The following is a 25,932-nucleotide window of genomic DNA, read 5'->3' as shown; positions in this document are numbered from 1 at the left end:
ATAATGAATTTCTAAATAGAAAAGTGTACAGTTGAATTTTATAATATTTTCTTAGTTCCTGTTACTTATTAGTATTTAATATTGTATTTTGATTTTAAAATGCAATTATCCTTGAAATCAACTTGAAATCTGAATAATACATCTAAACAATTCCAAGATTCACTTAGAGTGACCGGCGCTCAATAAATCTGAGACATAAAAATGGCTTGTCTTACAGTCTAGTGGCCTGATGGAAAACCAGCACAAAGGCATTTTTGTTGACTGTCATCTCTGAATCTTTATATGCACTTTAGTGTTAGTATTTTATCATTTAAGATAGAAATGCACTACCATTCTTCATCTATTTTACAACCTTTTCACACCAATGATACCTTCCAGCTTTGAATAGTTGTAAAACTTGTGCTAACTGATTTGTCTGGTTATGGAAACTTTCCTTAATGGTATACTTGGAGACTATTTGAGTAAAATAGAACCTGGAATTCAAGACTCATCATTACCACTTGTGAAATGACTTAAAATATTCTCAGTATTTTAAAGATTTATAAACACATTTAACTATGTGAAGAGTCTAAGATTTTGATGGTAATGTGGACCTTTAAAGAAATTGTGTGTGTGTATGTATACACATACATATGATTTCTGAATTTGGCATGAAAATTATTAAGTGATTTCAAAGCAAATTAGATCTACAAAATACTGGAAGGCACATTTGTATAACAAAGAAGGAAAATTGGCAAGGGAGGAGTAACCGCAGTAACCTGAAATTCAACATAAAATGCTACAAAATGAGTTCATGAGAAGGCATAGTAAATGTCTACAAACTTGTGAAAATGCCAACATTTATCAAAGAAATGTTATCACAAATGTCACATAAAATAATGCAGAGGTAATACTATCGAATTCCCATCCCAAATTTCCCCTTGCAGATTTATAAATCCAGTATCAGTTAAATGCTAAATAATAAGAATAGGAAAATGTATGTCAAAATAATATGGATAAGACACAGGAGGTTTTTGAAATTAAGCTACTTATGCATTTATATTACTCACTGAAGCTCCCACTCCAATTCTGAGACACATGACAATTATTCTGAAACTCTGATTTGCATAAAAATTACACATAGATTTTGTTGAAGTGAAGATTCTGATATATCTGGATGGAGCCTGACAGTCTGCACGACTGATAAGCCTCAATGTCATGCTGGTGTTGTTGATCACTGGACCACACTTTGAGAAGCGAGGATCTATGCTCTCTGAGGAAGAGTAAACTGGATTTCTTTAAAGTGGCTGATTTTGCTAGATGGCAAGGATAGTTTCAAGTTTCTGATTTTCCCTCTCACTAGAACATGGAGAATAATAGGTCTTTGTGAAACTCTACCACTCACCTCCCTGCTTGTCCTGTCCAGGAAGTTTGAAACAAGCAGGGGCGAGAGTGAGTTAGTGTGCATGTGTGTGCATAAGTGCACACACATCCGGGGCACAACAGTGCCCTCACACCTGCATTAAGGGAAGTGTATCGGCAACTCTCCTGTGAGTTTCCCTCGGTTTAAACTTGAATTCCTCTAAGCACACAAACTTTAGAGAACTGTCAGGTTCAAATCTGCCCTGTCTCTGAGGCTAAGCCCCAGCTTAGTTCACACGTTTCAACAGTTTCCGTGTGGCTGCCGTGAAGGTTGCCTGGGATTTGGCGATGAGCCCAGGATTAGTCCTGCTTTCAAGTCATCATGAAGTCTTGTGGGAAGCCTCAAGTGAAGTTGTTAAGTGTATTTCTGAGAGCTTACTGGAAAAAATATATATATATTCACTAACTTTGGTAAGCGTCAGATAGCAAAAACATGGTGTTGGTTTTGAAATTTTACCTGTAGGCCTGCACCTTCCTGCTTTTATAGACAGTAGGCTTATGTTCTGAGGCTAAAACAACACTCTGTTTACCAAGCTCATTTCAGGAAGAATATCTAAACTGAGAAGTGCTGGGATGTTCATTTTTTAAAAGCATTTTGATAACTGGGTCAACTGGGTAAATTCAAGCTGATGTTTAGAAAGCACTTTGCAGTGATTTTATAATTCAAAAATACTTTAGTATTTTTTTCTCTCTTGCTATGAAACCAATTCTACAGAATTCACCAATCACAGAATGATTACATTTTTTGGAACTATGAATTCCAAGCGATATTACACTTGTGCTATTAACATGGCTGACATGTTGGCTTTCCTTCTTTTTTTTTTTTTTTTTTCATGTGTAGCTATTCTACTGACCTGGAAGACATAAAATATAAAGCAGTAATGTTTGATTAAGTCTTGCCAAAACTGTATTGCCTTTAGCCAAAGGACATTAGAGAATATTCAGAAGAGCTATAGTGCAAAGGTGTTAAAATGCATACTGAACAGACTTGGAACTAGAAAATATTTCTGAAAATAAATATGAAGTGTAACATTTCAGAAATAATTTCCTGAAGGAGGCCAAAAAATCTTCTATATTTTCTTGTACTTTAAAATTTGTCTAGTCTACTTAACTTGATTTTTAAAGAATTGGTGGAAAAGACTCTGATTTCTGGGTTGTCCAAAAGGGGAAAAAAAGCATAAAGTATAATAGCTTTTAACAGCATGGCTATGCATCATATCTGATTAAAAAGCAGAGAAAACTTCTTTGTCTTAGAGGCCCTGTAAACAAGAGATGCCTGGAAATATCTTCCTTCTCTTACAATAGTAAAAACAATCCTGAAAGGAATTTTTGATAAACATTAAGGTCACTGACATAATTTAGGGAGGTGACATGCTCCATTTACCCTCCTTTTGTTGAAACTCTAAAATTTCATTTTTCCTCGGTACCTGTATAAACTACCTGCTTATTAGTAAAATTGGAGATTTTTTTTAAAAAAAATGTTAATGCAGTCCTAATTTTTTCCAACATGTTATAAATGACCACAATTTGTCTTCATATGCCTTCTATGAAGGCATGACTTCTAAATAACTTCTGTTGCAACCGGGGTTGTGGGGGTGAGGTGGTAGGTGATAGGTAGATGGGTAGATGATGGATGGATGGATGGACAGATAGAGGATTGACTCATTCAATTTTGTGAATAAGATTTCATTAAATTGAGAGGATCTCCTCACAAAAGTATGTAGAATATTGATGTTGTGTTTCCGGACAGGATTTGGGGAGGAGTGGTCAGAAGTTGAGAGCAGTTGCTCTCCTGTGGAGCACAGTTCCTTCAGCCATCAAAGGAGGTCTTCATCACAACCTCCCGGGAGGAGGTACTTAGATAACTAATGAGTTACTTATCCCCATTTTGATAAGGAATTTGAGACACCACGAGGTTAACTTACCCAAAGTCATACAGTTCATAGTTGGCATCAGGATTCTAACCTGTGTTTACCATGTTGATTTTCTAGATTTCTCACAATTCAGAAAGCAGGAGTGATGCTTTTAGGTTCACCTAAACCCTAATATTTTATCAGAAGAGATTCTGTAATCTAAAACAAAAATTTGAAAGTAGGGCTTCTCTTATTCCATGCACCTTTAGAATTATGGTATATTCTAAAAGATTTGTGGAAGTATTTTTATCACATGTCTTTCAACGTTTAGTCTTACACTATTGTCAGGCTAGTAAAATGAAAAGCAATATTCAAAAAGCTTTCCCGTTTGAAAGTTTAATGATCATAAAATACTACTTTCAACTTGATAGTTCACAGGAAAAGAGTAACTAAAGGAAAGATTTACGAAAGCATTAAAATAATGATTATCCTTAAAAATGTCCCTCAGGAAAGTCAAAATCACCATTACTCTCCCAACCAATCCTTTTTGTGTTGCTTCATGTCACTAACAGCAATGAAATGGACCATCCAGAACACGCTTCCTTCCTGGGTAACATTCTAAGCAGAAGGGACAGTCTAGCAAAGTCGCTACTATACAGAGATGACAATGATTTAAACTCAAGACAAAAGTATATGCCACTATTTTCTCCCTCTTTAAAGACTTTCAGCTGAAAAATACCTTTGAGAAATATCCAGCAAAAAACTCTACAAACCACAATTTACTGCTACCAAGTGTTTCCTACTTTATAACCCCCAGGTCAAAATTCTGCTGTAGGAAATAGTTTACCAAGACAAAGTTAATTATGTAGAAAATTGTCCACAGATACACTGTCTAATTTCTCTTGGTACCAGTCAACCAAAAAATGCCATTTATTTGGTGATGTGTGGCCCCAGATCTTTATTCCCTTTTTCATTCTTTTATTTAAAAGCAAAGTTTTAGCTTGAACACATGAAATGCCTATTTTTAGCCTGAGGTGGTAATGACTGCTTTGAAATAAGTAGCCTCAATTAGAATAAAAATCAATGTGTTATTTAAATTAATTTTAAGTAATACATTTAATTTAGGTACTTATTAGATACTGATTTAGATACTTATTGAACACACAACTATATAAGCAATGCAAGGCAAAAACTACTTTGAAATCAACCTAAATTACCAAGTTTGTAGTTTACTATTTTAATAGAACAATAGACAACCTTTTTTTTTGGCCTATGAACTTCAACACACATGAATTATTGGCAAACCCTGAATCAGTTTTTGAAGTGAATCATTGCAGACAAAAATGCTAAAGGAACCTCAAAGCTAAACACACCAGTCAGTTTTACTTCTACAGAATTTTTAAGTACTACGAAGAAAATGTTTCTGTTGCAAATGAAATTTCCAAAACTTCAATTAATCCACAGGATCTCAAGATGCATGCTCTTCAAGGCATAAGAATAACACGCAAACTCGTTTCCTGCCACTCTTTCTTACACACATACAGTACAGTTAAACAGAGCTCCTTCATGCAATGAAACAGAAGGTAGATGAATATCTTTAGAAAAGGTTTCCACCTCTCCGCTCACACCAGCCAAGAATAATTTTACTTTCCCCTATTTAGAGTGAATATGATTTATCAAGTCCTAATCTCAAGAAACTTTCTATAATCTCATTTCCCTGACTTATAAACCAAATTGTGTGCATCAGAATATTAAAAAAAAAAAAAGAGTAGAACTGTGTCAAATTTTCTAATACACCACATTCCAGGCCTTTCGGCTGTTGTTATTGTTCAGATATGATAAAACAGCTAAAATTGCCAAGTAAAAATATTTATTTGTGTTACTTATAATTTCCAGTATTTATGAAGTAACACAAGCACAGCCTGGAGAATGTATCACACTGGTAAATAACAGAGCAGATCCTTTTCAGAAAGGGGAACAGATTTTCTGTTTCTACTGGAATATTTCACCATTCATATGTACTTACCATAACATATTTTACAATGTTTGTCCTGAAGCTGAAGGTAGAATTTGAGGCATTCTGCCAATACCTGTCTAATTTACAACAGAAATGTAATACAAATTTCTTATAGGTCCCCAAATGATGCCAATAACTTTTCGTTCAATTCCTTTTGCATTTGGTCAACATTTTATGAAATCACAGCATCACAACATAGAAAAAGTTTTATCATCTCCTTTGAGATAGAATTAGAAAGAAACCATCACAATGATCATCTGCCTTATTTTAGAAGCCCGTAATGATTATGTAGGTGATAAGAGAATCACATAAAATATTATTAACAATATCTTACCTCTATCACTGAAGTCATCGACCAGGATGATTTCTGCAATCAGACTTTCTGGGGTTCGGTTGATGATGCTGTGGATGGTCCGGAGGAGTGAAGTCCAGCCTTCGTTATGGAATGGGATAATGATGCTGGTGTTTGGTAGCCTTTCCAGGTACATCTTGTGCTTACAGCTGGAGATGACAGAGGAAGGAAAGGCTATGTCAGACACAAGACTGGAATATGTCTTATACTGCCATTGACTCATTGTGTTATCAGACAACTGTGAAAATTAGACTTTGCCTAGAACTTTCCCAACCAAAGCTTCTACATCATCATAGTTACTCTACCCATTCCTGGAATTCATTAATGATCTCCTTTCACACGCACTCTTAATGACATAATTATTTATCCTCTCTTATACCAGTGGCTCGAAAACAAGGTAAGAAGTACACTGAAATGTTGTGCTCTTGGTAATATGTTCTCTAATAGTAATAAGGATAAATTATATGTATTAACATCATTTCCACTGAGCACACAGCTAATGTTAAACTTTCCGGGAAAGTTTGGAAATTTAACTTCTGTAATATTTATGCCCAATTAATCAGTTTTGGTTGTGGTCTGTTTCCACAGCTGGGCAGTATTTAAGGCTCTAGGGGAGAAAAGAGTCTTAAAGTGAAATAAATGAAAATTTAATCTTAAATAATCACACACTGATGCAACTGCATGGTAAGATTACATTAAGATCCAAATCATGACACTATCACATTCCTAATGAAAACTATACAGAGAAATCTCATGTTGCTTTCACTGTAAAACAATCTGAGATGCCAAATAGGAAGTAGGTTTTAAATTTTGGCATAGTTAAAAGCAATTTAGTATATGTCATGGCTATTCTTTCAATATTCGTGATTTATTTAAGTCATTTATAAGCCACATCAGGGCAGAAAGCTGGTCTCAAATCTGATTTAATTCTTAGCTCAGCACTGGTCATAGTTGCCCAAGCTTTATTAAAGATAATGAATTAATTTAAGTTTGTGAAGTCTTTAAGTTATTTCAAAACTAAAATAGGATAAAATTTCAATCAATTACCAAATTTAGTGATTTTTCTGACATGGATAACATGAAAACAAACAGACAAACAAACAAACAAAAAGAGAGTGGAAATCTGGAAAGAAACGCAGTTTCTGTTTAAATACAGGAACATCTGTTATTTCATATTTTGCCAAGACACTGGCTACTGTTTAGTCCAGATATTATAGTGTGAATTTGAAGTATACATAGATTCTACCAAGATGTATAGAAATGTACCAGCATTTTCAAAACATTACTTAAAATATGGTTTATTAGTCAGTTATCTCAACACTTCATTTTACTATGATCTCAATAGGATATCTTAAATATCACTGTGGATATAAAACAAAGAGATCTTGCCTTGCAGCTTCAGATAATAGAATATAACGTAATTAAAACAAAAATATTTAACTATCCTGGAAGATAAAATAAAATGAAATAATTTAGACAAATAATTTAAATATAAAATATAGGCATTTCTTTTTTATCTTGTCCTTTTATTATCAATTATTTAATCTAAATTTTAAAATTTGTAACAATATTTATCAAACAAGAGATTTAGAGGTTTTCAAGTACAATGAAAAGCATTGGAAAAGACCATCAAAAGGATACCATGAAATGGGCATGAAAATACTAGAAAAAAAAATGAAATTCCTTGTAGGATAACAAAATAATTTTAAAAAGCAATATATGAAACAGATCTGTCAGTGATTTCCAAGAGAGTGTAGTGAGATGGATGCTTTCCCATCTAATGCACAAATCTGGAAAAGAGTGCTAAATTAATTCAGCACATCTCATCATAATTACGTAGAGCCATCCATCCTTCTCAACAAAGGCAAGAGCCCAAGACGAATGTGCTTTCCTGTATCAATACTCAGGGTAATACAAAACACCATACCTAACAATGTTCTGGGAATGTAACTGATATCCCCAAGAAGGCAAATTATTTTTTAAACATTAAGAGGAGACACTGTACATATCGCTTGCTTATTAATTAAATAAGAATTGCATTCAGAGTAATACACGATAAGCAATCAATAGGCTTAGGGCTTTAAAGAGATGTTTAACAGCTATCTACAATCCATTCAGAAAAAAAGGCAGACAGAAGAGAATGCAAGACTAATCATGTGCAAAAAGGGCTTTTCCTCATAAAAATGTTTTCAGTAATTTCTGTGTAAGCTCAAATTATTACCACACAGGGGAGGTGAAAATATCCTTCTATTCATTCATGCTCTCAAGTCTCAATGATTCGCTGAGGGTTTTCTCTAAGCCAGGAGGCAAAGTGGGATAAAAGAATGAAAAAACCCTACTCTCCAACTTTAAGATGTTTACAGTACAATAGGAGATACAGAAGGGTAAAGAGACAATTAAAATTTTAAAGGGGAATCAATATGTAGAAGTGTAACAGGGTGCCATACAAGCATTTGAGAGAGGCCCCTGAACCAATTCGCAAGTGCTGCAGAAATGCAAGTGAGAGTTAAAAGTGGCCTGCAAAAGACGAGATATATTTAGGAAAAGAACTGATATGACTTAGTAACTGTCTGGGAGAAACAGTTAAGGAGGACTCCCATGTTTTGGACATGGGCAACTGATCTATGAACTACAGACCTACATCAGAGCACAGTGTGTAAGGGGCATTTGAGGGTTGCAAGGCTTGAGGATAAACATGAGTTCAATTTTGACCACATTAAGTTTGAGGTGTCAAAATGATACCTAGTTGAACATGAAACCAGCTGTTTAGCTCCTTTCCTGTTGGCCCATTTCTGTTCCCCTCTAACCTTGAAAGAATCTAATTATAGGAATGAGATCACTAAGCAACTGAAACCAACTCCTGATTAACACTCTCCTGAATGCACACCATGCCTTGTCTAACCTGGTGATTCTTTTCCTAGATAAAAAGAAGAATAAGGAATGAAGCAGTTAAAGAATCACAGGCTCTCTGCCTCTAACAATCCCCTTAGCAATCCTGCTGGCAGATCATGCAGGCAAGATGACATGTGAAGAGAGAGTCAGCCAGTCGGCATGCAATGGAGAATGATGCAGAACCCAACCTCCTACCTTGATGATTCCCTGAGATGCTTCCCCCTTTTCTCCTGTAAAAACTGTCATGGCTGAGCAGAATCTTCAGAACTGGTCTCTGGACACGAGTCCACCTTCTCCCCAGACTGCCAGCTTTTCTGATTAAAGCACCTTTCCTCTCTACTGACACTTGCCTCTCGAATGATTGCCTTTTGAGCAGTGAGCAGCTGAACCTGAGTTCGGTAACAGAGCAATCGTATATATGATATACACAACTATCTGTCTATGTGTGTACCTATGTGTGTATATCTATCTGTCTGTCTGTCTGTCTGTCTGTCTATCTATCTATCTATCTATCTATCTATCTATCTATCTATCTATCTATCTATCCATCTATGTGTACATGTGTGTAGCTCAGAAAAAGATCTGGTTTACGGAGGGAACAGTGATAGGCTCCAGCACTGATGCCAGGGCACTGCCACTATCTCCATAGCATCACCATCCCAACACTTGCCAAGAGGATCCTCTGGTAAGTACCAGCAGATAGCCAACTGAATGCGCTCTCTCATCTCTGAGAAAGGGCAGATCAAAAGTTCTTGGGCAAATGAATGTCCCTAGCTTCAAGATGGCGGAGGAGTGAGACGTGGAGGTCACCCTCCACCCCACAAATACATCAGAAATACATCTACATGTGGAACCACTCCTACAGAACACCTACTGAACGCTGGCAGAAGACCTCAGACTTCCCAAAAGGCAAGAAACTCCCCACGTACCCGGGTAGGGCAAAAGAAAAAAGAAAAAATAGGGACTGACCTGCACCAGAGGGAGGGAGCTGTGACGGAGGAAAAGCTTCCACACACTAGGAAACCCTTTCACAGGTGGAGACTGCGGGTGGCGGAGGGGGGAAGCTTCGGGGCCGTGGAGGAGAGCGCAGCCACAGGGGTGCGGAGGGCAAAGCGGAGAGATTCCTGCACAGAGGCTCGGCGCCAACCAGCACTCACCAGCCCGAGAGGCTTGTCTGCTCCCCCACCGGGGCGGGCGGGGCTGGGAGCTGAGGCTCGGGCTTCGGTCGGATCCCAGGGAGAGGACTGGGGTTGGCGGCGTGAACACAGCCTGAAGGGGCTAGTGCACCACAGCTAGCCAGGAGGGAGTCCGGGAAAAGGTCTGGAGCTGCCGAAGAGGCAAGAGACCATTGTTTCCTGGTGCGCGAGGAGAGGGGACTCAGAGCACCGCTTAAAGGAGCTCCAGAGATGGGCGTGAGCCACGGCTATCAGCGCGGACCCCAGAGACGGGCATGAAACGCTAAGGCTGCTGCCGCCACCAAGAAGCCTGTGTGCAAGCACAGGTCACTCTCCACACCGCCCCTCCCGGGAGCCTGTGCAGCCTGCCACCGCCAGGGTCCCGTGATCCAGGGACAACTTCCCTGGGAGAAAGCACGGCGCCTCAGGCTGCTGCAACGTCACGCCGGCCTCTGCCACCGCAGGCTCACCCCGCATCCGTACCCCCACCTCCCTCCCCCCGGCCTGAGTGAGCCAGAGCCCCCTAATCAGCCGCTCCTTTAAACCCGTCCTGTCTGAGCGAAGAACAGACACCCTTAGGTGACCTACATGCAGAGGCAGTGCCAAAGCCCAAAGCTGAACCCCGGGAGCTGTGCGAACAAAGAAGAGAAAGGGAAATCTCTCCCAACAGCCACGGGAGCAGCAGATTAAATCTTCACAATCAACTTGATGTACCTGCATCTGTGAAGACCTGAATAGACAACGAATCATCACAAAATTGAGGCAGTGGACTTTGTGTGATTCTGTCTGTATAGCTTTGCTCTTACCATCTGTCCTAAGGTTCTGTCTGTCCACTTTTTTTTTTTTTAGTATTGATTTTTAGCGGTTGTTATCATTGGTGGATCTGTTTTGTCGGTGTGGTAGCTCTCTTCTTTCTCTCTTTTTTTAATTGCGTTTTAATTTTTTCTTTATTTTTAATTTTTTAGTATTTTAATAACTTTATTTTACTTGGTTTTCTTTCTTTCTTTTTCTCTCCCTTTTCTTCTGAGCTGTGAGGCTGAAAGGGTCTTGGTGCTCCAGCCAGGTGTCAGGCCTGTGCCTCTGAGGTGGGAGAGCTGACTTAAGGACATTGGTCCAACAGAGACCTCCTGGCTCCATGTAATATCAAACAGTGAAAGCTCTCCCAGAGATCTCCATTTCACCGCTAAGACCCAGCTCCACTCAACAACCAGCAAGCTCCAGTGCTGGACACCCTATGCCAAACAACTAGCAAGACAGGAACACAACCCCACCCATTAGCAGAGAGGCTGCCTAAAATCATACTTAGGTCACAGACACCCCAAAACACACCACCGGATGTGCTCCTGCCCACCAGAAAGACAAGATCCAGCCTCATCCACCAGAACACAGGAACCAGTCCCCTCCACCAGGAAGCCTACACAACCCACTGAACAAACCTTACTAACTGGGGCAGACACCAAAAACAAAAGGAACTACGAACCTGCAGCCTGTGAAAAGGAGACCCCAAACACAGTAAGTTAAGCAAAATGAGAAGACAGAGAAACACACAGCAGATGAAGGAGCAAGGTAAAAACCCACTAGACCAAACAAATGAAGAGGAAATAGGCAGTCTACCTGAAAAAGAATTCAGAGTAATGATAGTAAAGGTGATCCAAAATCTTGGAAATAGAATGGAGAAAATACAAGAAACGTTTAACAAGGGCCTAGAAGAACTAAAGAGCAAACAATGATGAACAACACAATAAATGAAATTAAAAATTCTCTAGAAGGAATCAATAGCAGAATACCTGAGGCAGAAGAACGGATAAGTGACCTGGAAGATAAAATAGTGGAAATAAATACTGCAGAGCAGAATACAGAAAAAAGAATGAAGAGAATTGAGGACAGTCTCAGAGACTTCTGGGACAACATTAATCGCACCAACACTCGAATTATAGAGGTCCCAAAAAGAGAAGAAAAAAAGAAAGGGACTGAGAAAATATTTGAAGAGATTATAGTTGAAAACTTCCCTAATATGGGAAAGGAAATAGTCAATCAACTCCAGGAAGCACACACAGTCCCATACAGGATAAAACCAAGGAGAAACACGCCAAGACACATATTAATCAAACTATCAAAAATTAAATATAAAGAAAAAATATTAAAAGCAGCAAGGGAAAAAAAACAAGTAATATACAAGGGAAACCCCATAAGGTTAACAGCTGATCTTTCAACAGAAACTCTGCAAGCCAGAAGGAAGTGGCAGGACATATTTAAAGTGATGAAAGGGAAAAACCTACAACCAAGATTACTCTACCCAGCAAGGATCTCATTCAGATTCGACAGAGAAATTAAAATCTTTACAGACAAGCAAAAGGTAAGACAATTCGGCACCACCAAACCAGCTTTACAACAAATGCTAAAGGAACTTCTCTAGGCAGGAAACACAAGAAAAGGAAAAGACCTACAATAACAAACCCAAAACAATTAAGAAAATGGTAATAGGAACATACAAATTGATAATTACCTTAAATGTAAATGGATTAAATGCTCCAAACGAAAGACACAGACTGGCTGAATGGATACAAAAACAAGACCCATATATATGCTGTCTACAAGAGACCAACTTCAGACCTAAGGACACATACAGACTGAAAGTGAGGGGATGGAAAAAGATATTCCATGCAAATGGAAATATAAAGAAACCTGGAGTAGCAATTCTCATATCAGACAAAATAGACTTTAAAATAAAGACGATTACAAGAGACAAAGAAGGACACTACATAATGATCAAGGGACCAATCCAAGAAGAAGATATAACAATTGCAAATATTTATCCACCCAACATAGGAGCACCTCAATACATAAGGCAAATGCTAATGGCCATAAAAGAGGAAATCGACAGGAACACAATCACAGTAAGGGACTTTAACACCCCACTTTCACCAATGGACAGATCATCCAAAATGAAAATAAATAAGGAAACACAAGCCTTACATGACACATTAAACAAGATGGCCTTAATTGATATTTATAGGACATTCCATCCAAAAAAAACAGAATACACTTTCTTCTCAAGTGCTCATGGAACATTCTCCAGGATAGATGATATCCTGGGTCACAAATCAAGCTTTGGTAAATTTAAGAAAATTGAAATTGTATCAAGTATCTTTACTGACCACAACACTATGAGACTAGATATCAATTACAGGAAAAAATCTGTAAAAAATACAAACACATGGAGGCTAAATAATACACTACTAAATAACCAAGAGACCAGTGAAGAAATCAAGAGGAATTCCAAAAAAAACTAGAAACAAATGACAATGAAAACACGACGACCTAAAACCTATGGGATGCAGCAAAAGCAGTTCTATGAGGGAAGTTTATAGCAAGACAATCCTACCTCAAGAAACAAGAAACTCCTCAAATAAACAACCTAACCTTATACCTAAAGCAATTATAGAAAGAAGAACAAAAACCCCCAAAGTTAGCAGAAGGAAAGAAATCATAAAGATCAGATCAGAAATAAATGAAAAAGAAATGAAGGAAATATAGCAAAGATCAATAAAACTTAAAGCTGGTTCTTTGAGAAGATACACAAAATTGATAAACCATTAGCCAGACTCATCAAGAAAAAAAGGGAGAAGACTCAAATCAATAGAATTAGAAATGAAAAAGGAGAAGTAACAACTGACACTGCAGAAATACAAAGGATCATGAGAGATTACTACAAGCAACTATATGCCAATAAAATGGACAACATGGAAGAAATGGAAAAATTCTTATAAAAGCACAACCTTCTGAGACTGAACCAGGAAGAAATAGAAAATATAAACAGACCAATCACAAGCACTGATATTGAGACTATGATTTAAAATCTTCCAACAAACAAAAGCCCACCACCAGATGGCTTCACAGGTGAATTCTATCAAACATTTAGAGAAGAGCTAACAACCTATCCTTCTCAAACTCTGCCAAAATATAGCAGAGGGAGGAACACTCCCAAACTCATTCTACGAGGCCACCATCACCCTGATACCAAAACCAGACAAAGATGTCACAAAGAAAGAAAACTACAGGCCAATATCACTGATGAACATAGATGCAAAAATCTTCAACAAAATACTAGCAAACAGAATACAACAGCACATTAAAAAGATCATACACCACGATCAAGTAGGGTTTATACCAGGAATGCAAGGATTCTTCAATATATGCAAATCAATCAATGTGATAAACCATATTAACAAAATGAAGGATAAAAACCTGATGATAATCTCAATAGATGCAGAAAAAGCTTTTGACAAAATTCAACACCCATTTATGATAAAAAACCTTCCAGAAAGTAGGCATAGAGGGAACTTACCTCAACATAATAAAGGCCATATATGACAAACCCACAGCCAACATCATTCTCAATGGTGAAAAACTGAAATCATTTCCTCTAAGTTCAGAAACAAGACAAGGTTGTCCACTCTCACCACTGTTATTTAACATAGTTTTGGAAGTGTTAGCCACAGCAATCAGAGAAGAAATAGAAATAAGAGTAATCCAAATAGGAAAAGAAGAAGTAAAGCTGTCACTGTTTGCAGATGACATGATACTATACATAGAGAATTCTAAAGATGCTACCAGAAAACTACTAGAGCTAATCAATGAATTTGGTAAAGTAGCAGGATACAAAATTAATGCACAGAAATCTCTTGCATTCCTATGCACCAATGATGAAAAATCTGAAAGAGAAATTAAGGAAACACTCCCATTTACCATTGCAACAAAAAAAAAAAAAATACCTAGGAATAAACCTACCTAAGGAGACAAAAGACCTGTATGTAGAAAACTATAAGACACTGATGAAAGAAATTAAAGATGATACAAACAGATGGAGAGACATACCATGTTCTTGGATTGGAAGAATCAACATCGTGAAAATGACTATACAACCCAAAGCAATCTACAGATTCAATGCAATCCCTATCAAACTACCAATGGCATTTTTCACAGAACTAGAACAAAAAATTTCACAATTTATATGGAAACACAAAAGACCCCGAATAGCCAAAGTGATCTTGAGAAAGAAAAACGGAGCTGGAGGAATCAGGCTCCCGGACTTCAGACTATACAACGAAGCTACAGTAATCAAGACAGTATGGTACTGGCACAAAAACAGAAACACAGATAAATGGAACAGGATAGAAAGCCCAGAGATAAACCCACGCACATATGGTCACCTTATTTTTGATAAAGGAGGCAGGGATATACAATGGAGAAAAGACAGCCTCTTCAATAAGTGGTGCTGGGAAAACTGGACAGCGTGTATAAGAATGAAATTAGAACACTCCCTAACACTATACACAGAAGTAAACTCAAAATGGATTAAAGACCTAAATGTAAGGCCAGACACTACCAAACTCTAAGAGGAAAGCATAGGCAGAACACTCTATGACATACATCACAGCAAGACCCTTTTTGACCCACCTCCTAGACAAATGGAAATAAAAACAAACATAAACAAATGAGACTTAATGAAACTTAAAAGCTTTTGCACAGCAAAGGAAACCATAAACAAGACGAAAAGACAACCTCAGAATGGGAGAGTATATTTGCAAACGAAGCAACTGACAAAGGATTAATCTCCAAAAGTTACAAGCAGCTCATGCAGCTCAATATCAAAAAAACAAACAACCCAATCCAAAAATGGGCAGAAGCCCTAAATAGACATTTCTCCAAAGAAGATATACAGATTGCCAACAAACACATGAAAGGATGCTCAACATCACTAATCATTAGAGAAATGCAAATCAAAACTACAGTGAGATATCACCTCACACTGGTCAGAATGGCCATCATCAAAAAATCTACAAACAAGAGAACAAACGTGTGGACACCAAGGGGGGGGAAAGCAGCGGAGGGTGGTGGTGGTGCTGTGATGAATTGGGAGATTGGGACTGACATATATACACTAATATGTATAAAATGGGTAACTAATAAGAACCTGCTGTATAAAAAAATAAATAAAATTTAAAAAATAATTTTAAAAAAAAGAAAAAAATTCTATGGTGAACTTTAGGTTGAATTAGTTCTTCTGTTATCTATAAACTGAATTAACCAGAGCCTCATCCAAAGCTTAAAGTACCTGTAAACATAATTGCTCTGTAGAAGAAAGTGAGAAAAGCAAAAAAAAAAAAAAAAAATCTGCAAACAATAAATGCTGGAGAGGGTGTGGAGAAAAGGGAACCCTCTTGCACTGTTGGTGGGAATGTAAATTGATACAGCCACTATGAAGAGCAGTATGGAGGTTCCTTTAAAAACTAAAAATAGAACTACCATACGACCCAGCAATCCCACTACTGGGCACATACCCTGAGCAAATCATAATTCAAAAAGAGTCATGTACCACAATGTTCATTGCAGCACTCTTTACAATAGCCAGGACATGGAAGCAACCTAAGTGTCCATCAACAGATGAATGGATAAAGAAGATGTGGCACAGATATACAATGGAATATTACTCAGCCATTAAAAGAAACAAAATTGAGTTATTTGTAGTGAGGTGGATGGACCTAGAGTCTGTCATACAGAGTGAAGTAAGTCAGAAAGAGAAAAACAAATACCGTATGCTAACACGTATATATGGAATTAAAAAAAAAAAAGGTCTTGAAGAACCTAGGGGCAGGACAGGAGTAAAGATGCAGATGTAGAAAATGGACTTGAGGACATGGGGAGGGGGAAGGGTAAGCTGGGACAAAGTGAGAGAGTGGCATGGACATATATACACTACCAATTGTAAAACAGCTAGTGGGAAGCAGCCGCATAGCACAGGGAGATCAGCTCGGTGCTTTGTGACCATCTAGAGGGGTGGGATAGGGAGGGTGGGAGGGAGACGCAAGAGGGGGAAGATATGGGGATATATGTATATGCATAGCTGATTCACTTTGTTATACAGCGGAAACTAACACACCATTGTAAAGCAATTATACTCCAATAAAGATGTTAAGAAAAAAAAAATCAATGCCCCTAGAGCAAGTATCAAGCAATGAAGTTGGGGAATAAGCAGTCCTATGGTGAGACATATCTGAGGTGTTTTCTGTAACATCTCCCAGGGTTTTCCAGTGAGATGGAGCCTCAGTTGCCCACAGGGATAAGCATCAGGCCAGGCACCTTTTACTCGCTGCTTTCCCTTCCCCGTCTTACTTCTTCACCCTACTTCCCCAGGTTCACTCTGTGATTACCTCTTTAAAACTATTGCAGACAAATCTGTCTCAGAGTCTGCTTTAAGGGAACCCAATCTTAGACATAGGTGTATAAATTATACTACACTTGGCAAGAACTGTCCCTTGAATACAGAGTGATGGTCAAAATTCCCTAAGAAACACCATTATTTCTGTAGTGTTATGAAACTTGCAGTTTGTTACACCTGGAGATATGTTTAAATAATTTTTAAAAATCTGTCACAGGTACATTTTACTCTTTCTTTCAACTTTTTAATGATCACTGATACTCTGTTCAGAGTCTACTCTATGCCTATGAAATACAGCTATCAGGACTATTTTTATATGTACAGTGTGTACACATAAATTTATGTATGCAAATTACATTAAAAATAGCCTTAATCTAATTAGTAGACTATTAGTAGTAAAGTTACCTTCTTTACATAGATGTCTGTAATTAATTTTTTCAATTAGACCACACTGAAAACTCATATTTTGTGCTTATAATTATTCCTGAAATATTGAAAAATCACACTTTATACATTAGACTATCGAGGTTTAAATGATGGCTTTGCCACTTAATACCTGTGTGACAACGGGCAAATTATTTAACTTCTATGAGGCTGGTTTTCTCATGTGGAGCAATTAAGAAGCAAAAAGTTATACCTTCTTCATAATGTGTAATAAGAATTAAATTAGATAATCTATACAAAGCGCTCAGTACAGTATTACATCTGATAATAGCAAGGGTTTGATAAATACTATCATTATTACTGTTGCTGTTATTGTTGTTACTTTAACAGTTACTGTTTTACCTGTCAAGTCCTCTGTGGAAGGAGCTAGGGAACTAGGAGAGATGGGAACTGCATGAGAGAAAGTGAGAGACATTTATGATACACAGATGAATAAATTACGGTTTCTTCCCTTAAGGATTCACAGACCGGTGGACAAATGTATAAAATAATTAGACTCAAATGAGACAAGTGACATAATAGATGGCACACAGGCAATGAAAAGCCCGAAGGAAATATGGTTAACCTTGTCTGAAAGAATTAGGGAAGTCTTTATAGATGAGTCTGTATGTTGAGAACAGATCATGTACGATCTTGAAGTGATTCTAAGAAATCTGGACATTAGCCTGCAATCAACGTGAAGTATTTCACATATTGTTAATGATGAGGAAGACAGGATCACGTTTACATATTCCTCTGGCATCCGGGCAAAGGATGCACCGAAGACAGAAGAAACGAAAGGAAAAAAGATTAGAGACTGTAATACTCGGGGCAAAAATGATGAGGGTGCTGATCTGATTTTTACTCTAAGGAAAATCAGCCTGTTTGTGATAGTGCTTGAACTGATTAAATTATACTTAGTTATTCTAGCACTTAAGCTGCTCCAAAGGAAATTGAACTCACTCTCAAAGTCAGCCATTGGATTGGCCAAGTTGAGGTCCAGATGACTGCTTCTCATTATTACTAGAAATACTGAAGAATATCCAGGGTTTTATTAAGAATCTGCAACCTGTGTATTTTAGATTTAATCTCAAGTCAGGCTGAGAATGGGAAATTTGCGAAATGGGAAGACAATGTGGCACTGTGGAACTGTGTTGAAGAAATAAGTAAAATGAAGTCAGACAATTTGTATGCTTATGGTTACAAATTTATAGTCAGCAAATTTATAAAAAGAAAATAGGGACAATTTAAAACATTTGTTGCATTAAGTTTATAGGAATATGGGTGAAGATGCCTGTATTATTGCATTTCATATTGCTGTATTATTTTCAAATAAGCCTTCACATAAAATTAACTTGGAGTTAAGGAATGGCTCAGAGATGAGGACATGCCTTTGTTAAGTAACAATTTATCTAAATGAATGGAAAAAACATTCTTAAATGCACCAGAGAGACGAAAGAAATAGTTTAAATTCTTAAAAAGCTACTTGTGAGAAATGACAAATCATGAAGGCATTTTAAAAGCTGACAAAAAACCAAATCAGTCTGTAAACATTCTGCTAAACCATTCACAGTAATGAAAATAAAATTCAATAGAAAATTTCTCATAGGCTTCTTAGTTTCTCCAAAATAGAACACACACATTTTCTGATATTCTCTATTGGCATTTAATAAACTGAGAGATTTAAAAATAGATTTAGTTTAACAGCATTGTTTATTTTAAACATAACTGTCATTCCTTTCAGAGTTACGTCAATTTATCTTCATAATTTCATTGGTTTCACAAAAAATAAGTGGTTCTTTTGACTACAGGAATAAGCCAATTTTTTAAAAAATAGAGATATATGAAATAAGTACTAGACTTATTTGTGATTTTTTTTTTGTCTAAAAGAGATATTTTATTGTTCATGCAAGAATGTCAACCTTTATACTGTGAGCGTTTAGGTAAACTTGCATTTAAGGTTCTTAAGACCTTCATAAACATTCTTTCTCACTGCCTAAGCCTGAGTATTTAGTTTTGGACACTGTCAAAACTCACATTTTAAAAATTCAAATTTTCAGACTGCAAGATTTGACTAGAATGTTTGAATGAAAGGATTTGCATATTTTAATCCTTAGATCATTCTGTTAGCTTATCTAAAGTATGACTTTATTTTTTGTTTTACTGGATTTTTCTATCTATTTATATTAAACAGATCAGTCAGGGTGTTATGTTATGGTCAAAAATAACCCCAAATCCCAATGACTCAAAAAAGTGAATATTCTCTTTCTTGCATCTTCTGCTTATTCATCACCGGTTTGCGAGAGGGTCTCTGCCTGTTGTCACTGAGAACAGCCAACATTTGGACCACTGTCAATCACTGTGCCAGAGGTCAATGAGAACAGTGATGGGTCTCAAGCTGGTAATTAAATGGTCTGTCTCTAAAACGACATAGTTCTCTCTGCTTACAAATAACTGGTCGGAACTATTCACCTGGCGTGAGGGCCCAGGAAGTGCAATCCTATATAGTGCAGAAGAATTATAGCCAGAAATAGTGGGCAAACAACACAAATGAACACGACCATCTTAGTCTTCTGCCTTCTTTCAAATAAAAAAGGAAATAGGAAAAACGAAACTGCCTGTTACACTATATTATATGGAAACATTAAAGAGATTCCGTTTCTTCACAGACAAAGAAAAAAAAAAAAAACCAAGAAAAACCTGATCATATATATTCGAGGTGTCCCATCTACAGAAGCATAGTTAGCTGTAGGCACATTTTTAGAGCTGCAAACACACTTATGGTATCATCAAGTTTAGTCCCTCTTTTAATTGAAAATTGAGACATTTAGAGTTTTAGAGAGTTAAACAAAAATTATTTTAACAATCAATTTGGTAAAACAGTGTAGTGGGTGAAGAGGTTATACAGTGATGGGGCACTATTCCTGACCCAAACAGTTTACAATTTTTTGAAAGGTATTTATAACTCACACAGCTGTGTAACACAGAGCAATGAACTAGAATCTGACATTCTTTGGTTTTGACTACATAATCTTTTGGAAATGCCATTCTATCATTGGCCTTTTAAGACATCTTTATATTAATGCAATCAATTAAATTATATAAATGTTGTAATATTTTAAAGAGAGGTAGGCAATTACTCTATTAGACCAAGAATTTCTGTGAAATGTATTATCTATTCTCCATTAATACTTTTGGAAACAAAAGTTTGAATACAGGCTCTAAGAGGGCTTGGACCACTGAACCAATGGGCCATCTGGATCATTAGATTACACTATTAGGGGAATAAAATAAACAGACATTATGCCCACTATATGTAATATTCCTTTATTAGTGTTGTATATTTTAATAAAAATAGAGAGCTTTGCTATCTCCAGCTAATAATATTTCTAGCTGAGATTATCACTAAGATTTCCTCTTTTAACAAAGATGGAGTAACATGGACCATATGTACCCTTCCACTTGACCAACTAAACAGCTAGATTAAAAATATGAAACAATGGTTTTTAAGACATGGGCCAAAAAATATAGATATCTTTAAGAAACAGGAAACAAACAAGTTTGCCTGCTTATACTCTAGACTGAAATTCCAGGCAATGATGAAGTTAGGAGAAACCCAAGTGGATCCAAGTGATCTCCCTAAATTGTGGAAATAAAGCCAAGAATCTAGGGTTATCAAGGTAGATAGAGTTTGCAGGATACAATTCTCTCTCTAAAGGAGAGAAGTGTATAGAAAAAAACCGAGGAGATCTACAGAGTCCCCTTGAGTCTTCAGCTGAGTACTGATAAGTGCATGTGTGTGAAGAAACAACCCTGAACTGAGGAATGAACCACCAGAAAAGATTAGAGGGATCAATAACTCATACAGGGCATGAAATACTTCTTGTTCTCAGCAGGCATAATGAAAAAACTTATATCTCATGGAGAATTGGGTAGAGTATTGGAAAAAGGGTTAGAAAGGATGGACAACTAGCCCAAGACTAAATACAGTTCTGGTTCAACTTAACAAAGCTTTAGAGCAATACTTAACAGTATCAAACTGTTTCTAAGTAATTGTATTGTATCACAGGTAAAAGCTCAATTATACTTATAGGAATATCAAAATATTTTACACCTTAAAAAGTAAAATTCAAATGTCTGACAACCAATAGAAACTACAAACCTTTCAAAGAAGCAGGAAAATATGAAATCAAATGAAAAATCATTTAAGTGAAATTGACAGAGAAATGACACAGATGATAGACTATGCAATGATATTAATATAGTTATTGTGGCTGTTTTCCAGATGTTCAAGAAGCTAAAGGAATATATGAACATGTTAAGAGTCACAGAAGATATTAAACATGCCCAAATACAACTTCTAGAGAGTAAAACTACAGTATATGAGATGAAAAATACATTGGACAAAATTTAAGGCAGATTAGGTATTGCCAAAGAAAAGATCAGTATACTTGAAGACATGAAAATAGAACTGTCCAAAATTAACAAAAAAGAGGAAAAAAAGTCAGAACATAAAATGAACAGAGCATCAGTATTGTGGGACAACTTCAAGAGGCCTAACGTGTGTGTACTTAAAGTATCCAAAAAGAAGGCAAGGGAGACATAAAAAAGTATTTGAAGATATATATGAAAGTTTTCAAGATTTAATGAAAATGTGAAGCACTAAGCTTCAAAAAGGTCAATGAGATCCGAGCACAATAAACATGAAGAAAACTACATTAATGTCTACCATAATTCAACTGTTAAAATCAGTGATAAAGAGACCATCTTAAAAGTAACCAGAGAAAAAAGACACATAAGCCTAGTGGAAAACGGCTAAGAGTGACAGCAGACTTCTTGTTAAAAATGATGCAAGAGCTCTTTGGTGGGGCTAATGGCCGACTCTGGGAGGGCTCACACCAAGGAGTACTTCCCAGAACTTCTGCTGCCAGTGTCCTTGTCCCCACCGTGAGTCACAGCCACCCACCGCCTCTGCAGGAGACCCTCCAACACTAGCAGCAGATAAAGAATGGATGTTGGGGGCTTCCCTGGTGGTGCAGTGGTTAAGAATCCACCTGCCAGTACAGGGGACATGGGTTCGAGCCCTAGACCAGGAAGATCCCACATGCCATGGAGCAACTAAGCCTGTGCGCCACAACTACTACACCTGCGCTCTAGAGCCCGCGAGCCACAACTACTGAGCCCGTGTGCCACAACTACTGAAGCCCGCACACCTAGAGCCCGTGCTCCACAACAAGAGAAGCCACCACAATGAGAGGCCCGTGCACCGCAACGAAGAATAGCCCCTGCTCGCCACAACTGGAAAAGCCTGTGTGCAGCAACAAAGACCCAACACAGCCAAAAATAAATAAAATAAAATAAATAAATTTATAAAAAGTGAAAAATAACTGTTGGGCACATGGGTGTTCACTGCATTAATCTTTATGCTTTTTACATCTTTTAAATACTTCATAATAAATTTTAGAATTAATACTACAGGAAGAAATTCATATAGCTACATATATATACATATATATTTGATTATTTCTTTGAAATGATTTGCTAAAAATAGAACTACTAGGTATAAATGGGAAAATATATTTAAAACTTTTGATATATATTACTATATTGTCCTCCAGGAAACCTGAAACAATTTATATTCTCACTAGAAGCACAGAAGTGCTTGTTTCAGCTTGCCCTTGCCAACAATGCCATTAGCATCTTTTAAATCTTTGCAAAATTAGGTAAAACAGGTTATCTCCCTATTGTATTAATTTGAATTCCTTTGATTAGCAGGGAGGAAAACATTTTCATCTTTACTGGTCACTTGTCTTTCTTTTTCCTGTATTGCTTTGCCCATTTTTCTTTTGGTTAGGCACCTAGTTATTATTAATCTTTATATATTAAGAATATTTTTCCCAGATGGTAATCTGCTTTGTATTTGTGCTTATGGTGTTTCGATGTTTGGAAGTTTTACTTTTTATATAATGCCAATTATATAAAATTTTCTTTTGTGAAAAATAAAATGATGCAAGATAGTAAGGGAGTGGAGAAACATCTTTAAGTACAGAAAAGAAAAATTCAAAAAAAGAGAAAAAAAATCAACCTAGTTTTCTTTAGTCAATGAAAATACATTTAAAAGACAAAGGTAAAATAAAAAAATTTCAGACATACAAATATTGAATGAACTCATTCATCAGGAGACCCACACAAAAGTAAATGTTACAGGAATTTCTTCAGAACAATTATATTAAATGGAAGCCTATATATAGACAAAAAATAAAAAATAAAAAGCAACATAAAAGAATTTTGTGGGCACCCTGGAAGAGACAGCACAGCAGAAACTCTTATACTAAATAGCTCTGTTGCAAAAGCTCCATGTCAGCAAATGTAATTAAGAGACCTAGGGCTCACTTCCCCCACCATGCCCAGAAAAAGAGGGCAGGCCAACAATGTTGGATTCCAATCACCCTAATACAGCTCACATTTAGGGTGAAGGCTCCAAGACAGACTAGTTTCCTCCTAAGATAAGGAACAGGACAAGGATGTCTGCTCTCACCACTTCTATTTAACATTGTACTGGTACTTCTCCTCACGGAAATTAGGCAAGATAGTAAAATAAAAGGCATTCAAATAGAAAAGAAAGAATTAAAACTATTTCTACTTGCATATGACATTATATATTCTAAATAATACACACATGGAAAAACACACACAAACATACCTGCACACAAATTAGAATAATCTCAGTGAAGTTACAGAATACAAGCTCAATATACAAAATCAAATGTACTTCTATAGATCAGCAATAAAAAATGTTAAAAATAAAATTAAGATGACAGCGTCATTTGCAATAGCATGAAGAAGAAGAAATTACTTAGAAAAATATTTAACAAAACAAGCTCAAGACTTGTATGCTAAAAACTACAAATCATTATTGAAAGAGATTACAGGGCCATCTAAATAAATGGAAACACATCCTGTGCTCTGGATCAGAAAACAATAGTAAGATGGCAATATTCCCCAAATTTGTGTACAGATTCAACACAATCCACATAAAAATTCCAGGTGTCTTTTTGTTTTATGAGAAATTTATTCTAAAATTCATATGGTTATGTAAGTGTTACGAATCAACTGTATTCTCCATAAATTCATCTGCTCAAGTCTTAGCCTCAGTACCTCAGAATGTGACTGTATTTAGAGGTAGGGTCTTAAAAGAGGTAATTAAGTTAAAATGAAGTTATTAGGGTGGACTCTAAATCAACATGAATGGTGTTTTTATGAGACAAGAAAATCTGGACACAAACAGACATCGAGAGAAGACCAGGTGAAGACACAGGGTGAAGATGGCCATCTACATGAACATGAGAAAGGTCTCAGAAGAAACCAAACCTGCTGACATCTTGACCTCAGACTCTACCATCCGGAATCGTGAGAAAATAAATTTCTATTGTTTAAGTCACACAAAATAAGAATTTTGTGGGAAAATGATAAAATTACTATTTTATTTTACTTAAATCATTTAAAAAGATAAGTTGAAACAAAATATATGGCAACAATAGCATAAAGGCCAGAAGTGGAGAAATGGATGTATACTGTTGTCTGGTCCTTTTACTACAAATGAGGTCATATAATATTACTTAAAAGTAGACCATGATACATTGTTATATTCCATCAGCATTAAAGCAACCATTAAAATAACACAACATAAATTAAAATAACATAGTTATATCTACTATGCCCTCCCCAAAAAAGACTAAATGGAATGATTACATACGTAATTAATTCAAAAGAAGTTAGAAACAGAAGAAAGGGAGAAAAGGCTTAATGGTTTACAAACAGAAAAGCAATAGTAATGTGATATATTTGGGTAAAACATATCAAAAATTATATTGAATGTAAATGGTCTAAACATGCACATAAAAAGCTGACTGATCTGTTGCCTCCAAGAAACTCATTCTTAATGTAAAGATGAAAATACATTTAAAAGTAAATGCACAGAATATATACGATGCCAACACTAATAAAAAGAAAGCTAAAGTGGCTTTAATATAGCCAACAAAATAGATTTCAAAGCAAAGAATAGTACCAAGATATAAAAGTTTATTTCTTCATAAAAAGGTCAGTTTATCAGGAGGACATAACAATCCAAATATTTATGCAGCTAATAATAGAAATATATGAAGCAAAAGTTGAGAGAACTGCAAGGAAATACAGATAATCCAAAAATTACAGGAAGTTTACTCTTCGGATTTATTTTGAAATAATAAATCTTCATAATAATAATAATAAATCTTCTTTTCCAGTTCTTAAGGTGAAAGCTTATTGATTTAAGGCCATTTTTCATTCTTTTTACAAGCATTGAATTATAGATGATTAGAATGAGTTTATTCTAAGTACTTCTCTAAATATATCAAAGTTTTAAGAAACATTTTTATTTCAAAATATTTTCTAATTTCCCTTGAAACTTCCTTTTTGATATATCGATTACTTAAAAATGTGTTTTTTACTTCCAATTGAATGGCGATATTCCTGTTATCTTCCTGTCACTTATTAATTTTTAATTTAATTCTATTATTATGGTCAGAGAATATACTTTGTATGATTTCAATCTTTTC

At 36.3% G+C, this 25,932-nt stretch overlaps 1 protein-coding gene across 6 annotated transcripts in view; it reads right to left on the bottom strand.

Moving 5' to 3' along the window:
- GALNTL6 (polypeptide N-acetylgalactosaminyltransferase like 6) overlaps positions 1-25,932 on the bottom strand; it is a gene marked incomplete at its 3' end in the record, with an annotated part of 1,719,480 nt that overhangs the window by 641,076 nt on the left and 1,052,472 nt on the right. For all 6 annotated transcript variants that reach the window (XM_082402133.1, XM_082402132.1, XM_082402128.1 and 3 more), the window contains one exon: positions 5,606-5,772. In XM_082402133.1, the coding sequence (XP_082258259.1) occupies positions 5,606-5,772 (167 nt within the window). The remainder of the gene's footprint in view (positions 1-5,605; positions 5,773-25,932) is intronic.

The sequence above is a fragment of the Balaenoptera borealis genome (genome assembly GCF_965194805.1).
Source record: "Balaenoptera borealis genome assembly, chromosome: 8".
NCBI classification, from domain to species: domain Eukaryota; kingdom Metazoa; phylum Chordata; class Mammalia; order Artiodactyla; family Balaenopteridae; genus Balaenoptera; species Balaenoptera borealis.
Note: the sequence above shows the minus strand (reverse complement) of the source record. Positions and strands in the feature narration are given on the sequence as shown.